Raw genomic sequence first — 19,831 nt, 5'->3', positions numbered from 1 at the left:
GTGCTGCCTGTACGCCGAAAGTGTCCCGCAATTTTTCTGGCCACCGACAGCATCTCTTGCACGCCCCTGTCGTTTTTTAAAAAATTCTGCACCACCAAATTCAAGGTATGTGCAAAACATGGGACGTGCTGGAATTTGCCCAGATGTAATGCATGCACAATATTGCTGGCGTTGTCCGATGCCACAAATCCACAGGAGAGTCCAATTGGGGTAAGCCATTCCGCGATGATCTTCCTCAGTTGCCGTAAGAGGTTTTCAGCTGTGTGCGTATTCTGGAAACCGGTGATACAAAGCGTAGCCTGCCTAGGAACGAGTTGGCGTTTGCGAGATGCTGCTACTGGTGCCGCCGCTGCTGTTCTTGCGGCGGGAGTCCATACATCTACCCAGTGGGCTGTCACAGTCATATAGTCCTGACCCTGCCCTGCTCCACTTGTCCACATGTCCGTGGTTAAGTGGACATTGGGTACAGCTGCATTTTTTAGGACACTGGTGACTCTTTTTCTGAGGTCTGTGTACATTTTCGGTATCGCAACCCTAGAGAAATGGAACCTAGATGGTATTTGGTACCGGGGACACAGTACCTCCAACAAGTCTCTAGTTGGCTCTGCAGTAATGATGGATACCGGAACCACGTTTCTCACCACCCAGGATGTCAAGGCCTCAGTTATCCGCTTTGCAGTAGGATGACTGCTGTGATATTTAATCTTCCTCGCAAATGACTGTTGGACAGTCAATTGCTTGGTGGAAGTAGTAAAAGTGGTCTTACGACTTCCTCTCTGGGATGACCATCGACTCCCAGCAGCAACAACAGCAGCGCCAGCAGCAGTAGGCGTTACACGCAAGGATGCATCGGAGGAATCCCAGGCAGGAGAGGACTCGTCAGACTTGCCAGTGACATGGCCTGCAGGACTATTGGCATTCCTGGGGAAGGAGGAAATTGACACTGAGGGAGTTGGTGGGGTGGTTTGCGTGAGCTTGGTTACAAGAGGAAGGGATTTACTGGTCAGTGGAGTGCTTCCGCTGTCACCCAAAGTTTTTGAACTTGTCACTGACTTATTATGAATGCGCTGCAGGTGACGTATAAGGGAGGATGTTCCGAGGTGGATAACGTCCTTACCCCTACTTATTACAGCTTGACAAAGGGAACACACGGCTTGACACCTGTTGTCCGCATTTCTGGTGAAATACCTCCACACCGAAGAGCTGATTTTTTTGGTATTTTCACCTGGCATGTCAACGGCCATATTCGTCCCACGGACAACAGGTGTCTCCCCGGGTGCCTGACTTAAACAAACCACCTCACCATCAGAATCCTCCTTGTCAATTTCCTCCCCAGCGCCAGCAACACCCATATCCTCCTCATCCTGGTGGACTTCAACACTGACATCTTCAATCTCACTATCAGGAACTGGACTGCGGGTGCTCCTTCCAGCACTTGCAGGGGGCGTGCAAATGGTGGAAGGCGCATGCTCTTCACATCCAGTGTTGGGAAGGTCAGGCATCGCAACCGACACAATTGGACTCTCCTTGTGGATTTGGGATTTCGAAGAACGCACAGTTCTTTGCTGTGCTTTTGCCAGCTTGAGTCGTTTCATTTTTCTAGCGAGAGGCTGAGTGCTTCCATCCTCATGTGAAGCTGAACCACTAGCCATGAACATAGGCCAGGGCCTCAGCCGTTCCTTGCCACTCCGTGTGGTAAATGGCATATTGGCAAGTTTACGCTTCTCCTCCGACAATTTTAGTTTAGGTTTTGGAGTCCTTTTTTTTCTGATATTTGGTGTTTTGGATTTGACATGCTCTGTACTATGACATTGGGCATCGGCCTTGGCAGACGACGTTGCTGGCATTTCATCGTCTCGGCCATGACTAGTGGCAGCAGCTTCAGCACGAGGTGGAAGTGGATCTTGATCTTTCCCTAATTTTGGAACCTCAACTTTTTTGTTCTCCATATTTTATAGGCAGAACTAAAAGGCACCTCAGGTAAACAATGGAGATGGATGGATTGGATACTAGTATACAATTATGGACGGACTGCCACGGTTAGGTGGTATAAAAAAACCACGGTTAGGTGGTATATATTATAATAATAATACAATTATGGATGGACGGACTGCCTGCCGACTGCCGACACAGAGGTAGCCACAGCCGTGAACTACCGCACTGTACACTGGTTGATAAAGAGATAGTAGTATACTCGTAACAACTAGTATGACACTATGACGACGGTATAAAGAAAGAAAAAAAAATACCACAGTTAGGTGGTATATATTATAATAATAATACAATTATGGATGGACGGACTGCCTGCCGACTGCCGACACAGAGGTAGCCACAGCCGTGAACTACCGCACTGTACACTGGTTGATAAAGAGATAGTAGTATACTCGTAACAACTAGTATGACACTATGACGACGGTATAAAGAAAGAAAAAAAAATACCACAGTTAGGTGGTATATATTATAATAATAATACAATTATGGATGGACGGACTGCCTGCCGACTGCCGACACAGAGGTAGCCACAGCCGTGAACTACCGCACTGTACACTGGTTGATAAAGAGATAGTAGTATACTCGTAACAACTAGTATGACACTATGACGACGGTATAAAGAAAGAAAAAAAAATACCACAGTTAGGTGGTATATATTATAATAATAATACAATTATGGATGGACGGACTGCCTGCCGACTGCCGACACAGAGGTAGCCACAGCCGTGAACTACCGCACTGTACACTGGTTGATAAAGAGATAGTAGTATACTCGTAACAACTAGTATGACACTATGACGACGGTATAAAGAAAGAAAAAAAAATACCACGGTTAGGTGGTATATATTATAATAATAATACAATTATGGATGGACGGACTGCCTGCCGACTGCCGACACAGAGGTAGCCACAGCCGTGAACTACCGCACTGTACACTGTTTGATAAAGAGATAGTAGTATACTCGTAACAACTAGTATGACACTATGACGACGGTATAAAGAAAGAAAAAAAAAAATACCACAGTTAGGTGGTATATATTATAATAATAATACAATTATGGATGGACGGACTGCCTGCCGACTGCCGACACAGAAGTAGCCACAGCCGTGAACTACCGCACTGTACACTGGTTGATAAAGAGATAGTAGTATACTCGTAACAACTAGTATGACACTATGACGACGGTATAAAGAATGAAAAAAAAACCACGGTTAGGTGGTATATATTATAATAATAATACAATTATGGATGGACGGACTGCCTGCCGACTGCCGACACAGAGGTAGCCACAGCCGTGAACTACCGCACTGTACACTGGTTGATAAAGAGATAGTAGTATACTCGTAACAACTAGTATGACACTATGACGACGGTATAAAGAATGAAAAAAAAACCACGGTTAGGTGGTATATATTATAATAATAATACAATTATGGATGGACGGACTGCCTGCCGACTGCCGACACAGAGGTAGCCACAGCCGTGAACTACCGCACTGTACACTGGTTGATAAAGAGATAGTAGTATACTCGTAACAACTAGTATGACACTATGACGACGGTATAAAGAATGAAAAAAAAACCACGGTTAGGTGGTATATATTATAATAATAATACAATTATGGATGGACGGACTGCCTGCCGACTGCCGACACAGAGGTAGCCACAGCCGTGAACTACCGCACTGTACACTGGTTGATAAAGAGATAGTAGTATACTCGTAACAACTAGTATGACACTATGACGGTATAAAGAATGAAAAAAAAAACCACGGTTAGGTGGTATATATTATAATAATAATACAATTATGGATGGACGGACTGCCTGCCGACTGCCGACACAGAGGTAGCCACAGCCGTGAACTACCGCACTGTACACTGGTTGATAAAGAGATAGTAGTATACTCGTAACAACTAGTATGACACTATGACGACGGTATAAAGAAAGAAAAAAAAATACCACGGTTAGGTGGTATATATTGTAATACAATTATGGATGGACGGACTGCCTGCCGAGTTCCGACTGCCGACACAGAGGTAGCCACAGCCGTGAACTACCGCACTGTACTGTGTCTGCTGCTAATATAGACTGGTTGATAAAGAGATAGTATACAATACATACAACAATATACTACTATACTGGTGGTCAGGCACTGGTCACCACTAGTCACACTGGCAGTGGCACTCCTGCAGCAAAAGTGTGCACTGTTTAATTTTAAATTAATATAATATTATGTACTCCTGGGGGCTCCTGCTATAACAACCTGCAGTGCTCCCCAGTCTCCCCCACAATTATTATAAGCTTTGCCTTTTATACATTGATGTGCAGCACACTGGGCTGAGCTGAGTGCACACAGACTGAGTCACACTGTGTGACTGGCTGCTGCTGTGTATCGTTTTTTTTCAGGCAGAGAACGGATATAGCAGAGAACGGACGGATATATTATATTAAAATAAATAAAAGTTAACTAACAACAACTGCACTGGTCACTGTGGTAAACTCTGTCTGACTCTGCACAATCTCTCTCTCTCTTCTAATCTAATTTCTAATGGAGAGGACGCCAGCCACGTCCTCTCCCTATCAATCTCAATGCACGTGTGAAAATGGCGGCGACGCGCGGCTCCTTATATAGAATCCGAGTCTCGCGAGAATCCGACAGCGTCATGATGACGTTCGGGCGCGCTCGGGTTAACCGAGCAAGGCGGGAAGATCCGAGTCGCTCGGACCCGTGAAAAAAAACATGAAGTTCGGGCGGGTTCGGATTCAGAGAAACCGAACCCGCTCATCTCTACCCGGAACTTCAAGAGATGATCACGGAAGATCCGTGGCCTCTACCTCTAAGGAGGGACTTGCTTCAGCAGGGTCCCTGTCTGTTTCAAGACTTACCGCGGCTGCGTTTGACGGCATGGCGGTTGAACGCCGGATCCTAAAGGAAAAAGGCATGCCGGAAGAAGTCATTCCTACTTTGATTAAAGCAAGGAAGGAAGTAACCGTGCAACATTATCACCGAATTTGGCGAAAATATGTTGCGTGGTGCGAAGATCGGAGTGCTCCGACGGAGGAATTTCAACTGGGTCGATTCCTACATTTCCTGCAATCAGGATTGTCTATGGGTCTCAAATTGGGATCTATTAAGGTTCAAATTTCGGCCCTGTCGATTTTCTTTCAGAAAGAATTGGCTTCAGTCCCTGAAGTCCAGACCTTTGTTAAGGGAGTGCTGCATATACAGCCCCCTGTGGTGCCTCCAGTGGCACCGTGGGATCTCAATGTGGTTTTGGATTTTCTAAAATCTCATTGGTTTGAACCACTAAATAAGGTGGATTTGAAATATCTCACTTGGAAAGTGACCATGCTTCTAGCCCTGGCTTCTGCCAGGAGAGTGTCAGAATTGGCAGCTTTATCTTACAAAAGCCCATATCTGATTTTCCATTCGGACAGGGCAGAACTGCGGACTCGTCCGCATTTTCTCCCTAAGGTGGTGTCAGCATTTCATCTGAACCAGCCTATTGTAGTGCCTGCGGCTACAAGTGACTTGGAGGACTCCAAGTTACTGGACGTTGTCAGAGCATTAAAAATATATATTGCAAGAACAGCTGGAGTCAGAAAATCTGACTCGTTGTTTATATTGTATGCACCCAACAAGATGGGTGCTCCTGCGTCTAAGCAGACGATTGCTCGTTGGATCTGTAGCACAATCCAACTTGCACATTCTGTGGCAGGCCTGCCACAGCCTAAATCTGTAAAGGCCCACTCCACAAGGAAGGTGGGCTCATCTTGGGCGGCTGCCCGAGGGGTCTCGGCATTACAACTTTGCCGAGCAGCTACGTGGTCAGGGGAGAACACGTTTGTAAAATTTTACAAATTTGATACTCTGGCTAAGGAGGACCTGGAGTTCTCTCATTCGGTGCTGCAGAGTCATCCGCACTCTCCCGCCCGTTTGGGAGCTTTGGTATAATCCCCATGGTCCTTTCAGGAACCCCAGCATCCACTAGGACGATAGAGAAAATAAGATTTTACTTACCGATAAATCTATTTCTCGGAGTCCGTAGTGGATGCTGGGCGCCCATCCCAAGTGCGGATTATCTGCATAAATTGTACATAGTTATTGTTAACTAATTCGGGTTATTGTTGAAGGAAGCCATCTTTCAGAGGCTCCGCTGTTATCATACTGTTAACTGGGTTTAGATCACAAGTTGTACGGTGTGATTGGTGTGGCTGGTATGAGTCTTACCCGGGATTCAAAATCCTCCCTTATTGTGTACGCTCGTCCGGGCACAGTACCTAACTGGAGTCTGGAGGAGGGTCATAGGGGGAGGAGCCAGTGCACACCACCTGATCTGAAAAAGCTTTACTTTTTGTGCCCTGTCTCCTGCGGAGCCGCTATTCCCCATGGTCCTTTCAGGAACCCCAGCATCCACTACGGACTCCGAGAAATAGATTTATCGGTAAGTAAAATCTTATTATTATCCCTGTCTTAGTGTATTAATATTATCTGACAGGGTATCAGACCACGCTGCAGCAGCACTATTTATGCTGAGGCAATTGCAGGTTTCAGTATATAACCTGAGTGTGTAAATACAGACTTCAGGATCGCCTCCTGCTTTTTATCAGCAGGTTCCTTCAAGGTGGCCGTATCCTAAGACGGCAGTGCCACCTTTTGACAAACGTGTGAACGCCTTATCCACCCTAAGGGATATCTCCCAACGTGACCTATCCTCTGGCGGGAAAGGGTACGCCATCAGTAACTTTTTAGAAATTACCAGTTTCTTATCGGGGGAAACCACGCTTCTTTACACACTTCATTCATTCATCTGATGGGGGAACAAAACACTGGCTGCTTTTTCTCCCCAACAATAAAACCCCTTTTATGTGGTACTTGGGTTCATGTCAGAAAATGCGTAACACATTTTTCATTGCCGAGATCATGTAACGGATGTTCCTAGTGGATTGTGTATACGTCTCAACCTCGTCGACACTGGAGTCAGACTCCGTGTCGACATCTGTGTCTGCCATCTGAGGTAACGGGCGTTGTTTGAGCCCCTGATGGCCTTTGAGACGCTTGGGCAGGCGCGGGCTGAGAAGCCGGCTGTCCCACAGCTGTTACGTCATCCAGCCTTTTATGTAAGGAGTTGACACTGTCGGTTAATACCTTCCACCTATCCATCCACTCTGGTGTCGGCCCCACAGGGGGCGACATCCCATTTATCGGCCTCTGCTCCGCCTCCACGTAACCTTCCTCATCCAACATGTCGACACAGCCGTACCGACACACCGCACACACACAGGGAATGCTCTGACTGAGGACAGGACCCCACAAAGTCCTTTGGGGAGACCGAGAGAGAGTATGCCAGCACACACCAGAGCGCTATATAATGCAGGGATTAACACTATAACTGAGTGATTTTTCCCCAAACAGCAGCTTGTATACATATATTGCGCCTAAATTTAGTGCCCCCCCTCTCTTTTTAACCCTTTGAGCCTGAAAACTACAGAGGAGAGCCTGGGGAGCTGTCTTCCAGCTGCACTGTGAAGAGAAAATGGCGCCAGTGTGCTGAGGGAGAAGCCCCGCCCCTTTTTCGGCGGACTTTCTCCCGCTTTTTCTGGAATACTGGCAGGGGTAATTTTACATATATATAGCCTCTAGGACTATATATGATGTAGATTTGCCAGCCAAGGTGTCATATATTGCCCTCAGGGCGCCCTCCCCAGCGCCCTGCACCCATCAGTGACCGGAGTGTGAGGTGTACATGAGGAGCAATGGCGCACAGCTGCAGTGCTGTGCGCTACCTTGGTGAAGACCGAAGTCTTCTGCCGCCGATTTTCCGGACTCTTCATGCTTCTGGCTCTGTAAGGGGGACGGCGGCGCGGCTCCGGGAACGAACACCAAGGTCGGGTCCTGCGGTCGATCCCTCTGGAGCTAATGGTGTCCAGTAGCCTAAGAAGCCCAAACTACCACCTGTTAGGTAGGTTCGCTTCTTCTCCCCTTAGTCCCTCGCTGCAGTGAGTCTGTTGCCAGCAGATCTCACTGTAAAATAAAAAACCTAAATATACTTTCTTTCTAGGAGCTCAGGAGAGCCCCTAGTGTGCATCCAGCTCAGCCGGGCACAGAAATCCAACTGAGGTCTGGAGGAGGGTCTTAGTGGGAGGAGCCAGTGCACACCAGGTAGTCCTAAAGCTTTCTTTAGTTGTGCCCAGTCTCCTGCGGAGCCGCTAATCCCCATGGTGCTTACGGAGTCCCCAGCATCCACTTAGGACGTTAGAGAAAATGTAATTGAAACACTAGGGGGCGCATCCTATTAGCTGCTGCAATTTTTTTCACTAAAATAAACAGGCTTTTTTCTCAGTTGTTGCTAGATGGCCATTATTGGGCCATCCAATTATAGCCCTTTTTTTCACAAGAAAAATTACCCTTTTTCGCAAGAAAACACATATAGGGGGTAATTCTGAGTTGATCGCAGCAGCAAGTTTGTTAGCAATTGGGCAAAACCATGGCCCTCATTCCGAGTTGTTCGCTCGCTAGCCGCTTTTCGCAGCAGTACACATGCTAAGCCGCCGCCCTCTGGGAGTGTATCTTAGCTTAGCAGAATTGCGAACGAAGTATTCGCAATATTGCAAAAAGATTTTTCTGTGCAGTTTCTGAGTAGCTCGAGACTTACTCTTCCATTGCGATCAGTTCAGTGCTTGTCGTTCCTGGTTTGACGTCACAAACACACCCAGCGTTCGCCCAGACACTCCCCCGTTTCTTCAGCCACTCCCGCGTTTTTCCCAGAAACGGCAGCGTTTTTTCACACACTCCCATAAAACGGCCAGTTTCCGCCCAGAAACACCCACTTCCTGTCAATCACACTCCGATCACCAGAACGAAGAAAAAACCTCGTAATGCCGTGAGTAAAATACCAAACTTCTTAGCAAATTTACTTGGCGCAGTCGCAGTGCGAACATTGCGCATGCGCAATTAGCGGAAAATCGATGCGATGCGAAGAAAATTACCGAGCGAACAACTCGGAATGAGGGCCCTTGTGCACTGCAGGTGTGACAGATATAACATTTGCAGAGAGAGTTAGATTTGGGTGTGTTATTTTGTTTCTGTGCAGGGTAAATATTGGCTGCTTTATTTTTACACTGCAGTTTAGATTTCAGTTTGAACACACCCCACCCAAATCTAACTCTCTCTGCACATGTTATATCTGTCCCCCCTGCAGTGCACATGGTTTTGCCCAACTGCTAACAAATTTGCTGCTGCGATCAACTCAGAATTAGGCCCATAATCCATGGAAAATTGCAGACCAATGTGTTTCCGTGACTGCGATCATGTAAAAAATGCTTAATTATCTGGGATTTTTTTCCGCGTGCCTGAGGCAGGTGAAACAAAATCCCCGGCACCAAGGCTAATAGTATAGCCCCAGGCGTGTCAAATAGCACTGCGGCTAATTACATACCGCCCAATGAATTTTAAATGAGTTTGCATTTATTAATTCCATACATTTTGTTTATTTGCCTCTCTTTTAACTACTCTTGTAGTGTTGTTGTTGTTGTTATTGTTGTTTTTTTTAGAAAGTGCTTAGAGTATATAACATCTTTTATGTTTTGTTTTTTTGGTCCTCAGAGAATTTCTTTGGTCAGCAGTTTTGCAGCATCACTGTTTATTGGAGATTGTGCGCCTATTGATTACAGCGATGGTAAATGGTTTTCCGTTCTTTCATATGTTGCCAAAAATAATGCACAATAGTCCAAAATATAAGACGTTGACCAATTTAACTTTTATTGCACATTAGTATGTATACTCTTGGCTAAACTTACAGAAGAATTAAGCGGAGCTGCCTAGAAGACAGGGGCTCACTCTCTTCAGTGATTCCACCCAGGCTGCTAGACAGTTTAGTACACTACTACATACATTTATTGGTTGAAGGTCCTGTGATCCAGTTTATTGGTCAACCAGGGCAATCACGTGAAAGCAGTGTTTTGGGGACCATGTGAACTATTCTCGCCACTCTTCTCTGTTGCAGCCCATGGGCACTTTTCAAAGTTAAGTTAAATGCAGTCCACCCTCTTAAATTGTTCTATATAACATTAAGGGGGGAATTCATGGCCCATACTTACACAGCCAGGCATTGCAGTGATACCCAGTAGCACTTCACACTGAATTGAATTGACCCATGCGAATATATGCACTTTTTTTTTGCAGTTGAATTAGTAGATATTGTAAGGCTATATTTAACAGTAGGTTTATGCAGTAAATTAAGCTACAATGTAGTCAATAAAAATATTAGTCAGTAATAGGATATTTTCATCACCTAAAGAAATGCAGCATTTATTCCCATTGACTGAACTAATGCTTCCCTGATGCCTCATTAGTCTAACCCACCTGACGTGGCCTTCTCTGTCATGTGACCCAGTATTTACTGTAGGTCTTTTACTTCTTGCAGCACTGAGATAATCACATGTCTACACAAATATATTTGTTTTAATATAGACCATAATTTACTTTATTTACAGGTTCTGGAATGAATTTACTAGACATTCATGACAAGACTTGGAATGAGAAGTGTCTTAATGCATGTGGCCCTCACCTCAAAGAGAAGCTGGGGGCCGTTGTTCCATCCTGTTCCGTACTGGTGAGTGTACACATTATACCGGGAAAGTGCAGTATTTTATCTAAATTGATTCTTCTGATATGGTACAGTATAGGCATTGCCTTCTATGACTTTGACACATTCAAAGTGACAATGCACTGATTTGTTTGATGTTGAGGGGTATATTTACTAATGCATGATTTTGTATTTAATTTTAAGGTCGACTTACAGTAAGTCATCTGTAATTGAATCAAAACAACATTCTTTTTCACTGTCCAAATCATTCATTTACTAACATTCGATATTAAAATAGATTTCTAAATCAAATTTGATATGTGTCGATGTTTTGACTAGTGGTTGATTATTCGATTTTGGATGTCCTTTTCAAAATCAAACATAAACTCATCTATAAAATCTAATACACGTCCTTATGTATTCCTATTGGACAAAACATCTCGCATGCACAAAACTGCTGTGGTGCCTCTAATTCTGGTTAGTGTACAGCTCCGATGGTAGGCATCTGCGCATGTGCAGAATGGGCCCTGCATCGACACACACAGGGCCCCCTACGCCACAGCCTGTCACTGCTTGGGCGCATTGAATCCAGAGATGTCAGAGCGATGCTTATATTCTTTGTGCAATTACAGCTCTATCTGCATCCAAAATGCCACGTTACAGTGTATTCCAGGAAAACACTGTAGCAGAGCATTTTGTATGCTAATACAGTCTCAGTCACACACAGAATATAGGCATGCCGCATATCACTTTAATCAGCAGCAGTTGTGTGTGCGTCTTATTAAATTGCTTTGCGTCTAAGACACATTTTTGTGGAAAAAAGCAAAAAAATATGCTCAGCGCTACCGAGTCAAGCGGTACTCGCACGTTATGTGTAACGCAACTTGTAGCGCATGGAGCAAAGATGTAAGAGGACACATCTTTTTGGGGGGATTTGTGTGTCGATTACATGTTTGATTTTTGATCGATTTTTAAATCGAAAATTAGTGAGCCAAGGCATTCTGTATTCATGTAGGTAAATGTACTGTACTGATGTTTTGTCCATTTTCAGTTTTCAACGGGATTTCGTTTTATGATTTTACATTCCATTTTGCCTTAAGAAAATCTCCAAATTGCAAAATCGAATGAAAACCGAATACAAATAGTAAAAAAAACAAAACTCAAAATTGACCAAAATCAAACATACTGTAAGTAAATATATCCCTAAATGCTTTGTGTATCTCTTGTGTACACTGTGTGGGTAATTCGATAAGCTGCTGTAATTTATCACGGGCTAATTGATCCACCGATACTATTCAAATAGACCTGAAGGCAGCCTGCAGGCTGGAGTTAATGGGGATTTTTTTTTCCTGTGTCTGAGCAGACCAGAAAAATAATCCCTGATAAATTGCCTGTTTTTGCGTGCCGCGAACCTGTTAACTCATAGGTCCGGGAATTTATCCCAGATTCTATATGTTACTGCATGAAAACATTTCATTTACCAAGCAAAAAAAGGGTCTGTAAAAGGCCCTGGGTGTTAAAGCCCGGGGCTACCACCCATTTTCACACCCTTTAAATCAGGCATGTCCAAACTGCGGCCCTCCAGCTGTTGTGAAACTACATATCCCATCATGCCCTGACACAGTTTTGCTGTCAGAGAATGCTAAAGCTGTGTCAGGGCATGCTGGGATGTGTAGTTTCTCAACAGCTGGAGGGCCGCAGTTTGGACATGCCTGCTTTAAATTAACAAGTCTAATTGAATGTCTGTCTGAAACCTACTGTAAAGGGGGTACATTAAAATCTTAGCAATTTGATTAGATAGCTTAGATTTTAAGCATGGATCTCTCGTGTTTATGCCCCACAGCGATATCTATGCACGGCCCCGCGTGACGCTATCGTGTGTTCTAGATTGGCCTGCATGCAGGCACAATCTAGCACTTCGCTCATTTCACCCGCTGGGTGAAATGAGCGCCCTCGCTCAGTACACTTCGCGCTGTGCTGAGCAGGGGGGAGAGATGTGTGAAAATAAAGAACTTGTGTACTGTCCTTAAGAACCATTCAAATCTAAAACTGAATACTGGATTAAGGGCATCCATATTTTAGAGTCCTGAACCACGATGTGATGCTTTACTACTATCTGAATTATGCCACATTTGCTTTTATTATTATTCTCATTATCTCTTATGTCCTAGAGGATGCTGGGGACTCCGTAAGGACCATGGGGTATAGACGGGCTCCGGAGGAGACATGGGCACTATAAAGAATTTCAGAATGGGTGTGCACTGGCTCCTCCCTCTATGCCCCTCCTCCAGACCTCAGTTAGATCCTGTGCCCAGAGGAGATTGGGTGCATTACAGGGGAGCTCTCCTGAGTTTCTCTGAAAAAGAATTTTGTTAGGTTTTTTATTTTCAGGGAGCACTGCTGGCAACAGTCTCCCTGCATCGTGGGACTGAGGAGAGAGAAGCAGACCTACTTAAGTGATAGGCTCTGCTTCTTAGGCTACTGGACACCATTAGCTCCAGAGGGAGTCGGAACGCAGGTCTCCCCTCGCTGTTCGTCCCTGAGCTGCGCCGCCGTCCTCCTCGCAGAGCCGGAAGATAGAAGCCGGGTGAGTATAGAAGAAAAAAGACTTCAAAGGCGGCAGAAGACTTCAGATCTTCCTTGAGGTAAGCGCGCAGCGGTAACGCTGTGCGCCATTGCTCCCACACACTACACACACTAGCGGGCACTGATGGGTGCAGTGCGCAGGGGGGGCGCCCTGGGCAGCAATAAACACCTCTAAATCTGGCATTTATAAGATTAGAGGCTGCAGAGGCAGTAATTCTATAAATCCCCCGCCAGTTTTGTGATACTTTGAGCGGGACCGAAGCCCGCCGCTGGAGGGGGCGGAGCTTGGTCCCTCAGCACTAACCAGCGCCATTTTCTCCACAGAGATCTGCAGAGAAGCTGGCTCCCCGGTCTCTCCCCTGCTGAACACGGTGACACAGGGCTGAAAAGAGGAGGGGGGGGCACTTGTAAGGCGCAGTGAGTGTATTACACAGTAAATTAATATAAAAGCGCTATTATCTGGGAGATTGTTTCCAGTGTCAGTTGGCGCTGGGAGTGTGCTGGCATACTCTCTCTCTGTCTCCCCAAAGGGCCTTATTGGGGAACTGTCTCCTTATAGCTATATCCCTGTGTGTGTGTGGGGGTGTCGGTACGAGTGTGTCGTCATGTCTGATGCGGAAGGCTCAGCTAAGGAGGAGGTGGAGCTGATGATTGTGGTGTCTCCGTCGGCAACGCCGACTCATGATTGGATGGACATGTGGAATGTTTTAAATGCAAATGTGGCCTTATTACATAAGAGATTGGACAAAGCAGAGTCCAGGGAAAAAGCAGGGAGTCAATCCACGGCTTCGACTGGGTCACAGGGCCCTTATGGGTCTCAAAAACGTCCCCTATCCCAAATAGCAGACACTGATACCGACACGGATTCTGACTCCAGTGTCGACTACGATGATGCAAGGTTACACCCAAGGGTCGCCAAAAGTATTCATTATATGATTATGGCAATAAAAGATGTTTTGCATATCACAGATGACCCCTCGGTCCCCGACACGAGGGTGCGCATGTATAAGGAAAAGAAACCTGAGGTAACTTTTCCCCCATCTCATGAGCTGAACGAGTTATTTGAAAAAGCTTGGGAAACTCCAGACAAAAAACTGCAGATTCCCAAGAGGATTCTTATGGCATATCCTTTCCCTGCACAGGACAGGGTATGTTGGGAATCCTCACCCAGGGTGGACAAGGCTTTAACGCGCCTGTCCAAGAAGGTGGCGCTACCGTCTCCGGACACGGCAGCCTTCAAGGATCCTGCTGATCGCAGACAGGAAACTACTTTAAAATCCATTTATGCGCATACGGGTGCTTTACTCAGACCGGCAATTACATCGGCATGGGTATGTAGTGCAGTTGCAGCTTGGACAGATACCTTGTCAGCTGACCTTGATACCCTAGACAGGGATACCATTTTATTGACCTTAGGTCACATTAAAGATGCAGTCTTATATATGAGGGACGCTTAAAGAGACGTTGGGCTGCTAGGTTCGAGAGCCAACGCCATGGCGATTTCTGCTAGGCGAGCCCTGTGGACCCGCCAATGGACGGGTGATGCCAACTCAAAGAAGCATATGGAGGTTTTGCCATACAAAGGTGAAGTTTTATTTGGGGAAGGTCTCGCGGACCTGGTTGTCACAGCTACCACGGGTAAATCTACCTTTTTGCCTTTTGTTCCCCCACAGCAAAAGAAAACTCCACAATATCAGATGCAGTCTTTTCGGTCGCATAAGTCCAGAAGAGGTCGGGGCTCATCTTTCCTCGCCAGAGGTAAGGGTAGAGGGAAGAGAGCACCTTCTCCGGCTAGTTCCCAGGAGCAGAAGTCCTCCCCGGCTTCTACTAAATCCACCGCATGACGCTGGGGCTCCACTGAGGGAGTCCGCACCGGTGGGGGCACGTCTTCGACTCTTCAGCCAGGTCTGAGTTCTGTCAGACGTGGATCCTTGGGCGATGGATATTGTATCCCAGGGTTACAAACTGGAATTCGAAGAGGTGCCCCCTCGCCGATTTGTCATGTCGGCCTTGCCAGCTTCTTTCCCAGAGAGGGAAGTAGTGTTAGCTGCAATTCAAAAGCTGTGTCAACAGCAAGTGGTTTTCAGGGTTCCCCTAGTCCAACAGGGAAAAGGTTACTATTCAACCCTGTTCGTGGTCCCGAAGCCGGATGGTTCGGTCAGGCCCATTTTAAATCTAAAATCCCTAAACCTGTACTTGAAAAAGTTCAAATTCAAGATGGAATCGCTCCGGGCTGTGATCTCCAGTCTGGAAGGGGGGGATTTTATGGTGTCACTCGACATAAAGCATGTCACTCTCCCTGAGAGTGCTGCAACAACACGGTTGGATTCTCAATCTGCCAAAGTCACAATTGATTCCAACGACTCGACTATCATTCCTAGGCATGATTCTAGACACTGATCAGAAGAGGGTTTTTCTCCCGATAGAAAAAGCCCGGGACCTCCAGAACATGGTCAGAGACCTGCTAAAACCAAAAAGAGTGTCTGTTCATCAATGCACTCGTGTTCTGGGGAAAATGGTGGCAGCCTACGAGGCCATCCCCTTCGGCAGGTTTCATGCAAGGACTTTTCAGTGGGACCTCCTGGACAAGTGGTCCGGGTCCCATCTACAAATACATCAGAAGATAAACCTGTCCCCCAGGGCCAGGGTGTCTCCTGTGGTGGCTGCAAAGTGCTCACCTTCTAGAGGGTCGCAGGTTCGACATTCAAGACTGGGTTCTGGTGACCACGGACGCGAGCCTCCGAGGATGGGGAGCAGTCACACAAGGAAGAAATTTTCAAGGGCTATGGGCAAGCCAGGAGGCTTGTCTACACATCAATGTACTGGAGTTGAGGGCCATATACAACGGCCTAAGACAAGCGGATAATCTTCTTCGCGACCTACTGGTTCTGATTCAATCAGACAACGTCACAGCCGTGGCTCATGTAAACTGCCAAGGCGGGAAAAGAAGCAGAGTGGCAATGGCGGAAGCCGCCAGGAATCTTCGCTGGGCGGAAAATCACGTAAGCGCTCTGTCAGCGGTCTTCATTCCGGGAGTGGACAACTGGGAAGCAGACTTCCTCAGCAGACACGATCTCCATCCAGGAGAGTGGGGACTTCATCAAGAAGTTTTTGCAGAGATAACAAGTCTTTGGGGAATTCCTCACATAGACATGATGGCGTCCCGCCTCAACAAGAAGCTTTGGAGGTATTGTGCCAGGTCAAGGGACCCATAGGCAGTAGCGGTGGACGCCCTGGTGACACCATGGGTGTTTCAGTCGGTCTATGTATTCCCCCCTCTTCCTCTCATCTCAAAAATATTGAGAATCATAAGACAACAAAGAGTGAAAACCATACTCATTGTTCCAGATTGGCCACGAAGGGCCTGGTATTCAGATCTTCAGGAGATGCTCACAGAAGATCTGTGGCCTCTTCCTCTCAGGGAGGACCTGTTGCAACAGCGGCCCTGTGTGTTCCAAGACTTACCGCAGTTACGTTTGACGGCATGGCGGTTGAACGCCGAATCCTAGCTGGGAAAGGTATTCCAGAGGAAATCATCCCTACTCTGATAAAGGCTAGGAAGGAGGTGACGGCAAAACATTATCACCGTATCTGGAGGAAGTATGTATCTTGATGTGAAGCCATGAAGGCTCCTACGGAAGATTTCCATCTGGGCCATTTTCTCCACTTTCTACAGACTGGAGTGGATATGGGCCTCAAATTAGGCCCCACTAAGGTACAGATTTCGGCCCTGTCTATATTCTTTCCGAAGGAATTGGCTTCTCTCCCGGAAGTCCAGACTTTTGTAAAGGGAGTGCTGAACATCCAGCCTCCTTTTGTGCCCCCAGTTGCTCCATGGGACCTTAACGTGGTATTACGGTTCCTCAAATCTCACTGGTTTGAACCGCTTCAGACGGTTGAATTAAAATTTCTCACTTGGAAGGTGGTCATGTTGTTGGCCTTGGCATCTGCAAGGTGGGTGTCTGAATTGGCGGCCTTGTCTCACAAGAGCCCCTATTTGATTTTCCATGTGGATAGGGCTGAGTTGAGGACTTGTCCTCAATTTTTGCCTAAGGTGGTTTCTTCATTTCAAATGAACCAACCTTTTGTGGTGCCTGTGGCTACGGATGACTTGGAGGACTCCACGTCTCTGGATGTAGGCAGGGCCTTAAAAATCTATGTAGCCAGGACGGCTCGGGTTAGGAAGACAGAAGCACTGTTTATCCTGGGTATAGTATGGTATGCCGGCGGTCGGGCTCCCGGCGACAAGCATACCGGCGCCGGGAGGCCGTCCGCCGGCATACCGACAGTGTGGCGAGCGCCAATGAGCCCCTTGCGGGCATGGTGGCGCGCGTCCAGGGGGGTCGTGGACCCCCACGAGGGAGAATAAGTGTCGGTATGCCGGCTGTCGGGATCCCGGCGCCGGTATACAGTGCGCCGGGATCCCGACAGCCGGCATACTGAAGACCACCCGTTTATCCTGTATGCAGCCAACAAAGTTGGCGCTCCTTATTCGAAGCAGACTATTGCTCGCTGGATCTGTAACACGATTCAGCAGGCTCATTGTACGGCAGGATTGCCGTTACCAAATTCGGTAAAGGCCCATTCCACTAGGAAGGTGGGCTCTTCTTGGGCGGCTGCCCGAGGCGTCTCGGCTTTACAGCTTTGCCGAGCAGCTACCTGGTCGGGTTCAAACACGTTTGCAAAGTTCTATAAATTTGATACCCTGGCTGATGAGGACCTTGCGTTTGCTCAGTCGGTGCTGCAGAGTCGTCGGCACTCTCCCGCCCAGTCTAGAGCTTTGGTATAAACCCCATGGTCTTTACGGAGTCCCCAGCATCCTCTAGGACGTAAGAGAAAATAAGATTTTAAACCTACCGGTAAATATTTTTCTCCTAGTCCGTAGAGGATGCTGGGCGCCCGTCCCAGTGCGGACGGTTTTCTGCATGACTTGTATATAGTTGTTGCTTACATAAGGGTTATGTTACTGTTCAGATCAGTCGTTGGCTGATACTGTTTTGTTTCATACTGTTAACTGGTTGCGTATATTCCAGGTTATACGGTGTGGGCTGGTATGAATCTTGCCCTTAGATTAACAAAATCCTTTCCTCGTATTGTCCATCTCCTCTGGGCACAGTTTCTCTAACTGAGGTCTGGAGGAGGGGCATAGAGGGAGGAGCCAGTGCACACCCATTCTGAAATTCTTTATAGTGCCCATGTCTCCTGCGGAGCCCGTCTATACCCCATGGTCCTTACGGAGTACCCAGCATCCTCTACGGACTAGGAGAAAAATATTTACTGGTAGGTTTAAAATCTTATCTTACACCATTACCAATTAAGAAGTGCTGTACAGAGACTATCTGTGATTGACATCAGTTTCTGTCCCATTGGAGCTCAAGCGGGGTACACACGGAGCGATAATCTAAGCAATCTGACTAGATTGCTTAGATTTTCAGCAAGATCGCTCCGTGTGTAGCCCTAACAGCGATAGCGATGCGCAGCCCCGCGCATCGCTATCGCTGCTGCTAGATTGGCTTGCATGCAGGCCAATCTAGCGGGTCACTCACTTCACCCGCTAGGTGAAGTGAGCGGCCCCCCCGTCTCCCCCCCGCACGCTCAGCACATATCGTGCTGTGCTGAGCGCTGGGAGAGATGTGTGCTGAGCGGTTCGCTCAGCACACATCTCTCCCACATCGGGCCGTGAGTACTGGCCTTTACAGTCATGATACTGTCAAAGTCGGAAAATATCATGCTACACGTTGCCATATATCCACCCCATGCGCGTGCCTGCTGCACGTGCACATTCTCTCCCGTGCGTGCGGATACTCGCAGCCACGTGATGGCGCCCCCTCGGCCATGCGCTCGAGCGGGTGGTATGTGCATTTACGGTAGAGTACGTGTGTGTCTAGCGGGCGACTCAATCGTTAAATAATAAAACCAAATAGTATGTTTTATAGATAATGTTCCCCTTAATAATGACTGTAAGTTTGTTTAATGTAAATGGTCGCTGGACAGAGGAATTCCTCTTTGTATGGTACGAAGGGTCAGACAGGTTTTGAGCAGCTGTGTCTGGTACCTAACTAAAGAACATTTTATTAGAAACAATCCGGTGCTGGTTAGGTAAAGATTAATCGCTCCTGCGTATAGTTATGGCCATTAGTATTTTCTGGACATTTAAAATATTTGCGATTCATTACCCATGCGGCGGGAATCTTCAGATTCCCTCCCACCTGAGCAGTTTGATATAGTCGCAGCCCACCTGTTCAAACTAACCTATGACCTTTTGTTATGATGCGAGGAGACATTCCTGTGTCCAATGAACAATGAGATTATAGGTCCCTTTGTAGTGTACTGTACTCAGTGTATATAAGATCAGCCAGCCTGGGCAGCTCTCTCACTCTCCACAAACGGTTTTCATCTTGACTAACTTGGAGCTGCTACCAGAAGCTGCGCAGCGATTGTTCCCAGTGTGTGTAAGTAATTCTCTGTAACCAACTTGTTCTCTGTTTGTATTGGCCATACTCTCTCTCTCTCTCTGTTATAGTATAAGATTGTGACGCTATTGTATATTTCTGTCTAGACATTCTGTTAGAATGATATGTTAGCTTGTAGTGTATGACTTGTAAACTGTTTCCCCTTTTTCAATATAACTAAAAGCTTGTTAGTAAAGGTGTTGGAACCTTAGC

At 46.8% G+C, this 19,831-nt stretch overlaps 1 protein-coding gene across 2 annotated transcripts in view; it reads left to right on the top strand.

The window, feature by feature from the left end:
* XYLB (xylulokinase) overlaps positions 1 to 19,831 on the top strand; it is a 509,150-nt gene that overhangs the window by 147,579 nt on the left and 341,740 nt on the right. For both annotated transcript variants that reach the window (XM_063921841.1, XM_063921840.1), the window contains exons 8-9: positions 9,599 to 9,671; positions 10,489 to 10,607. In XM_063921841.1, coding sequence (XP_063777911.1) covers positions 9,599 to 9,671; positions 10,489 to 10,607 — 192 coding nt within the window. The remainder of the gene's footprint in view (positions 1 to 9,598; positions 9,672 to 10,488; positions 10,608 to 19,831) is intronic.

Source organism: Pseudophryne corroboree, chromosome 5 (genome assembly GCF_028390025.1).
Source record: "Pseudophryne corroboree isolate aPseCor3 chromosome 5, aPseCor3.hap2, whole genome shotgun sequence".
In the NCBI taxonomy this organism is placed as follows: Eukaryota; Metazoa; Chordata; class Amphibia; order Anura; family Myobatrachidae; genus Pseudophryne; species Pseudophryne corroboree.
Note: the sequence above shows the minus strand (reverse complement) of the source record. Positions and strands in the feature narration are given on the sequence as shown.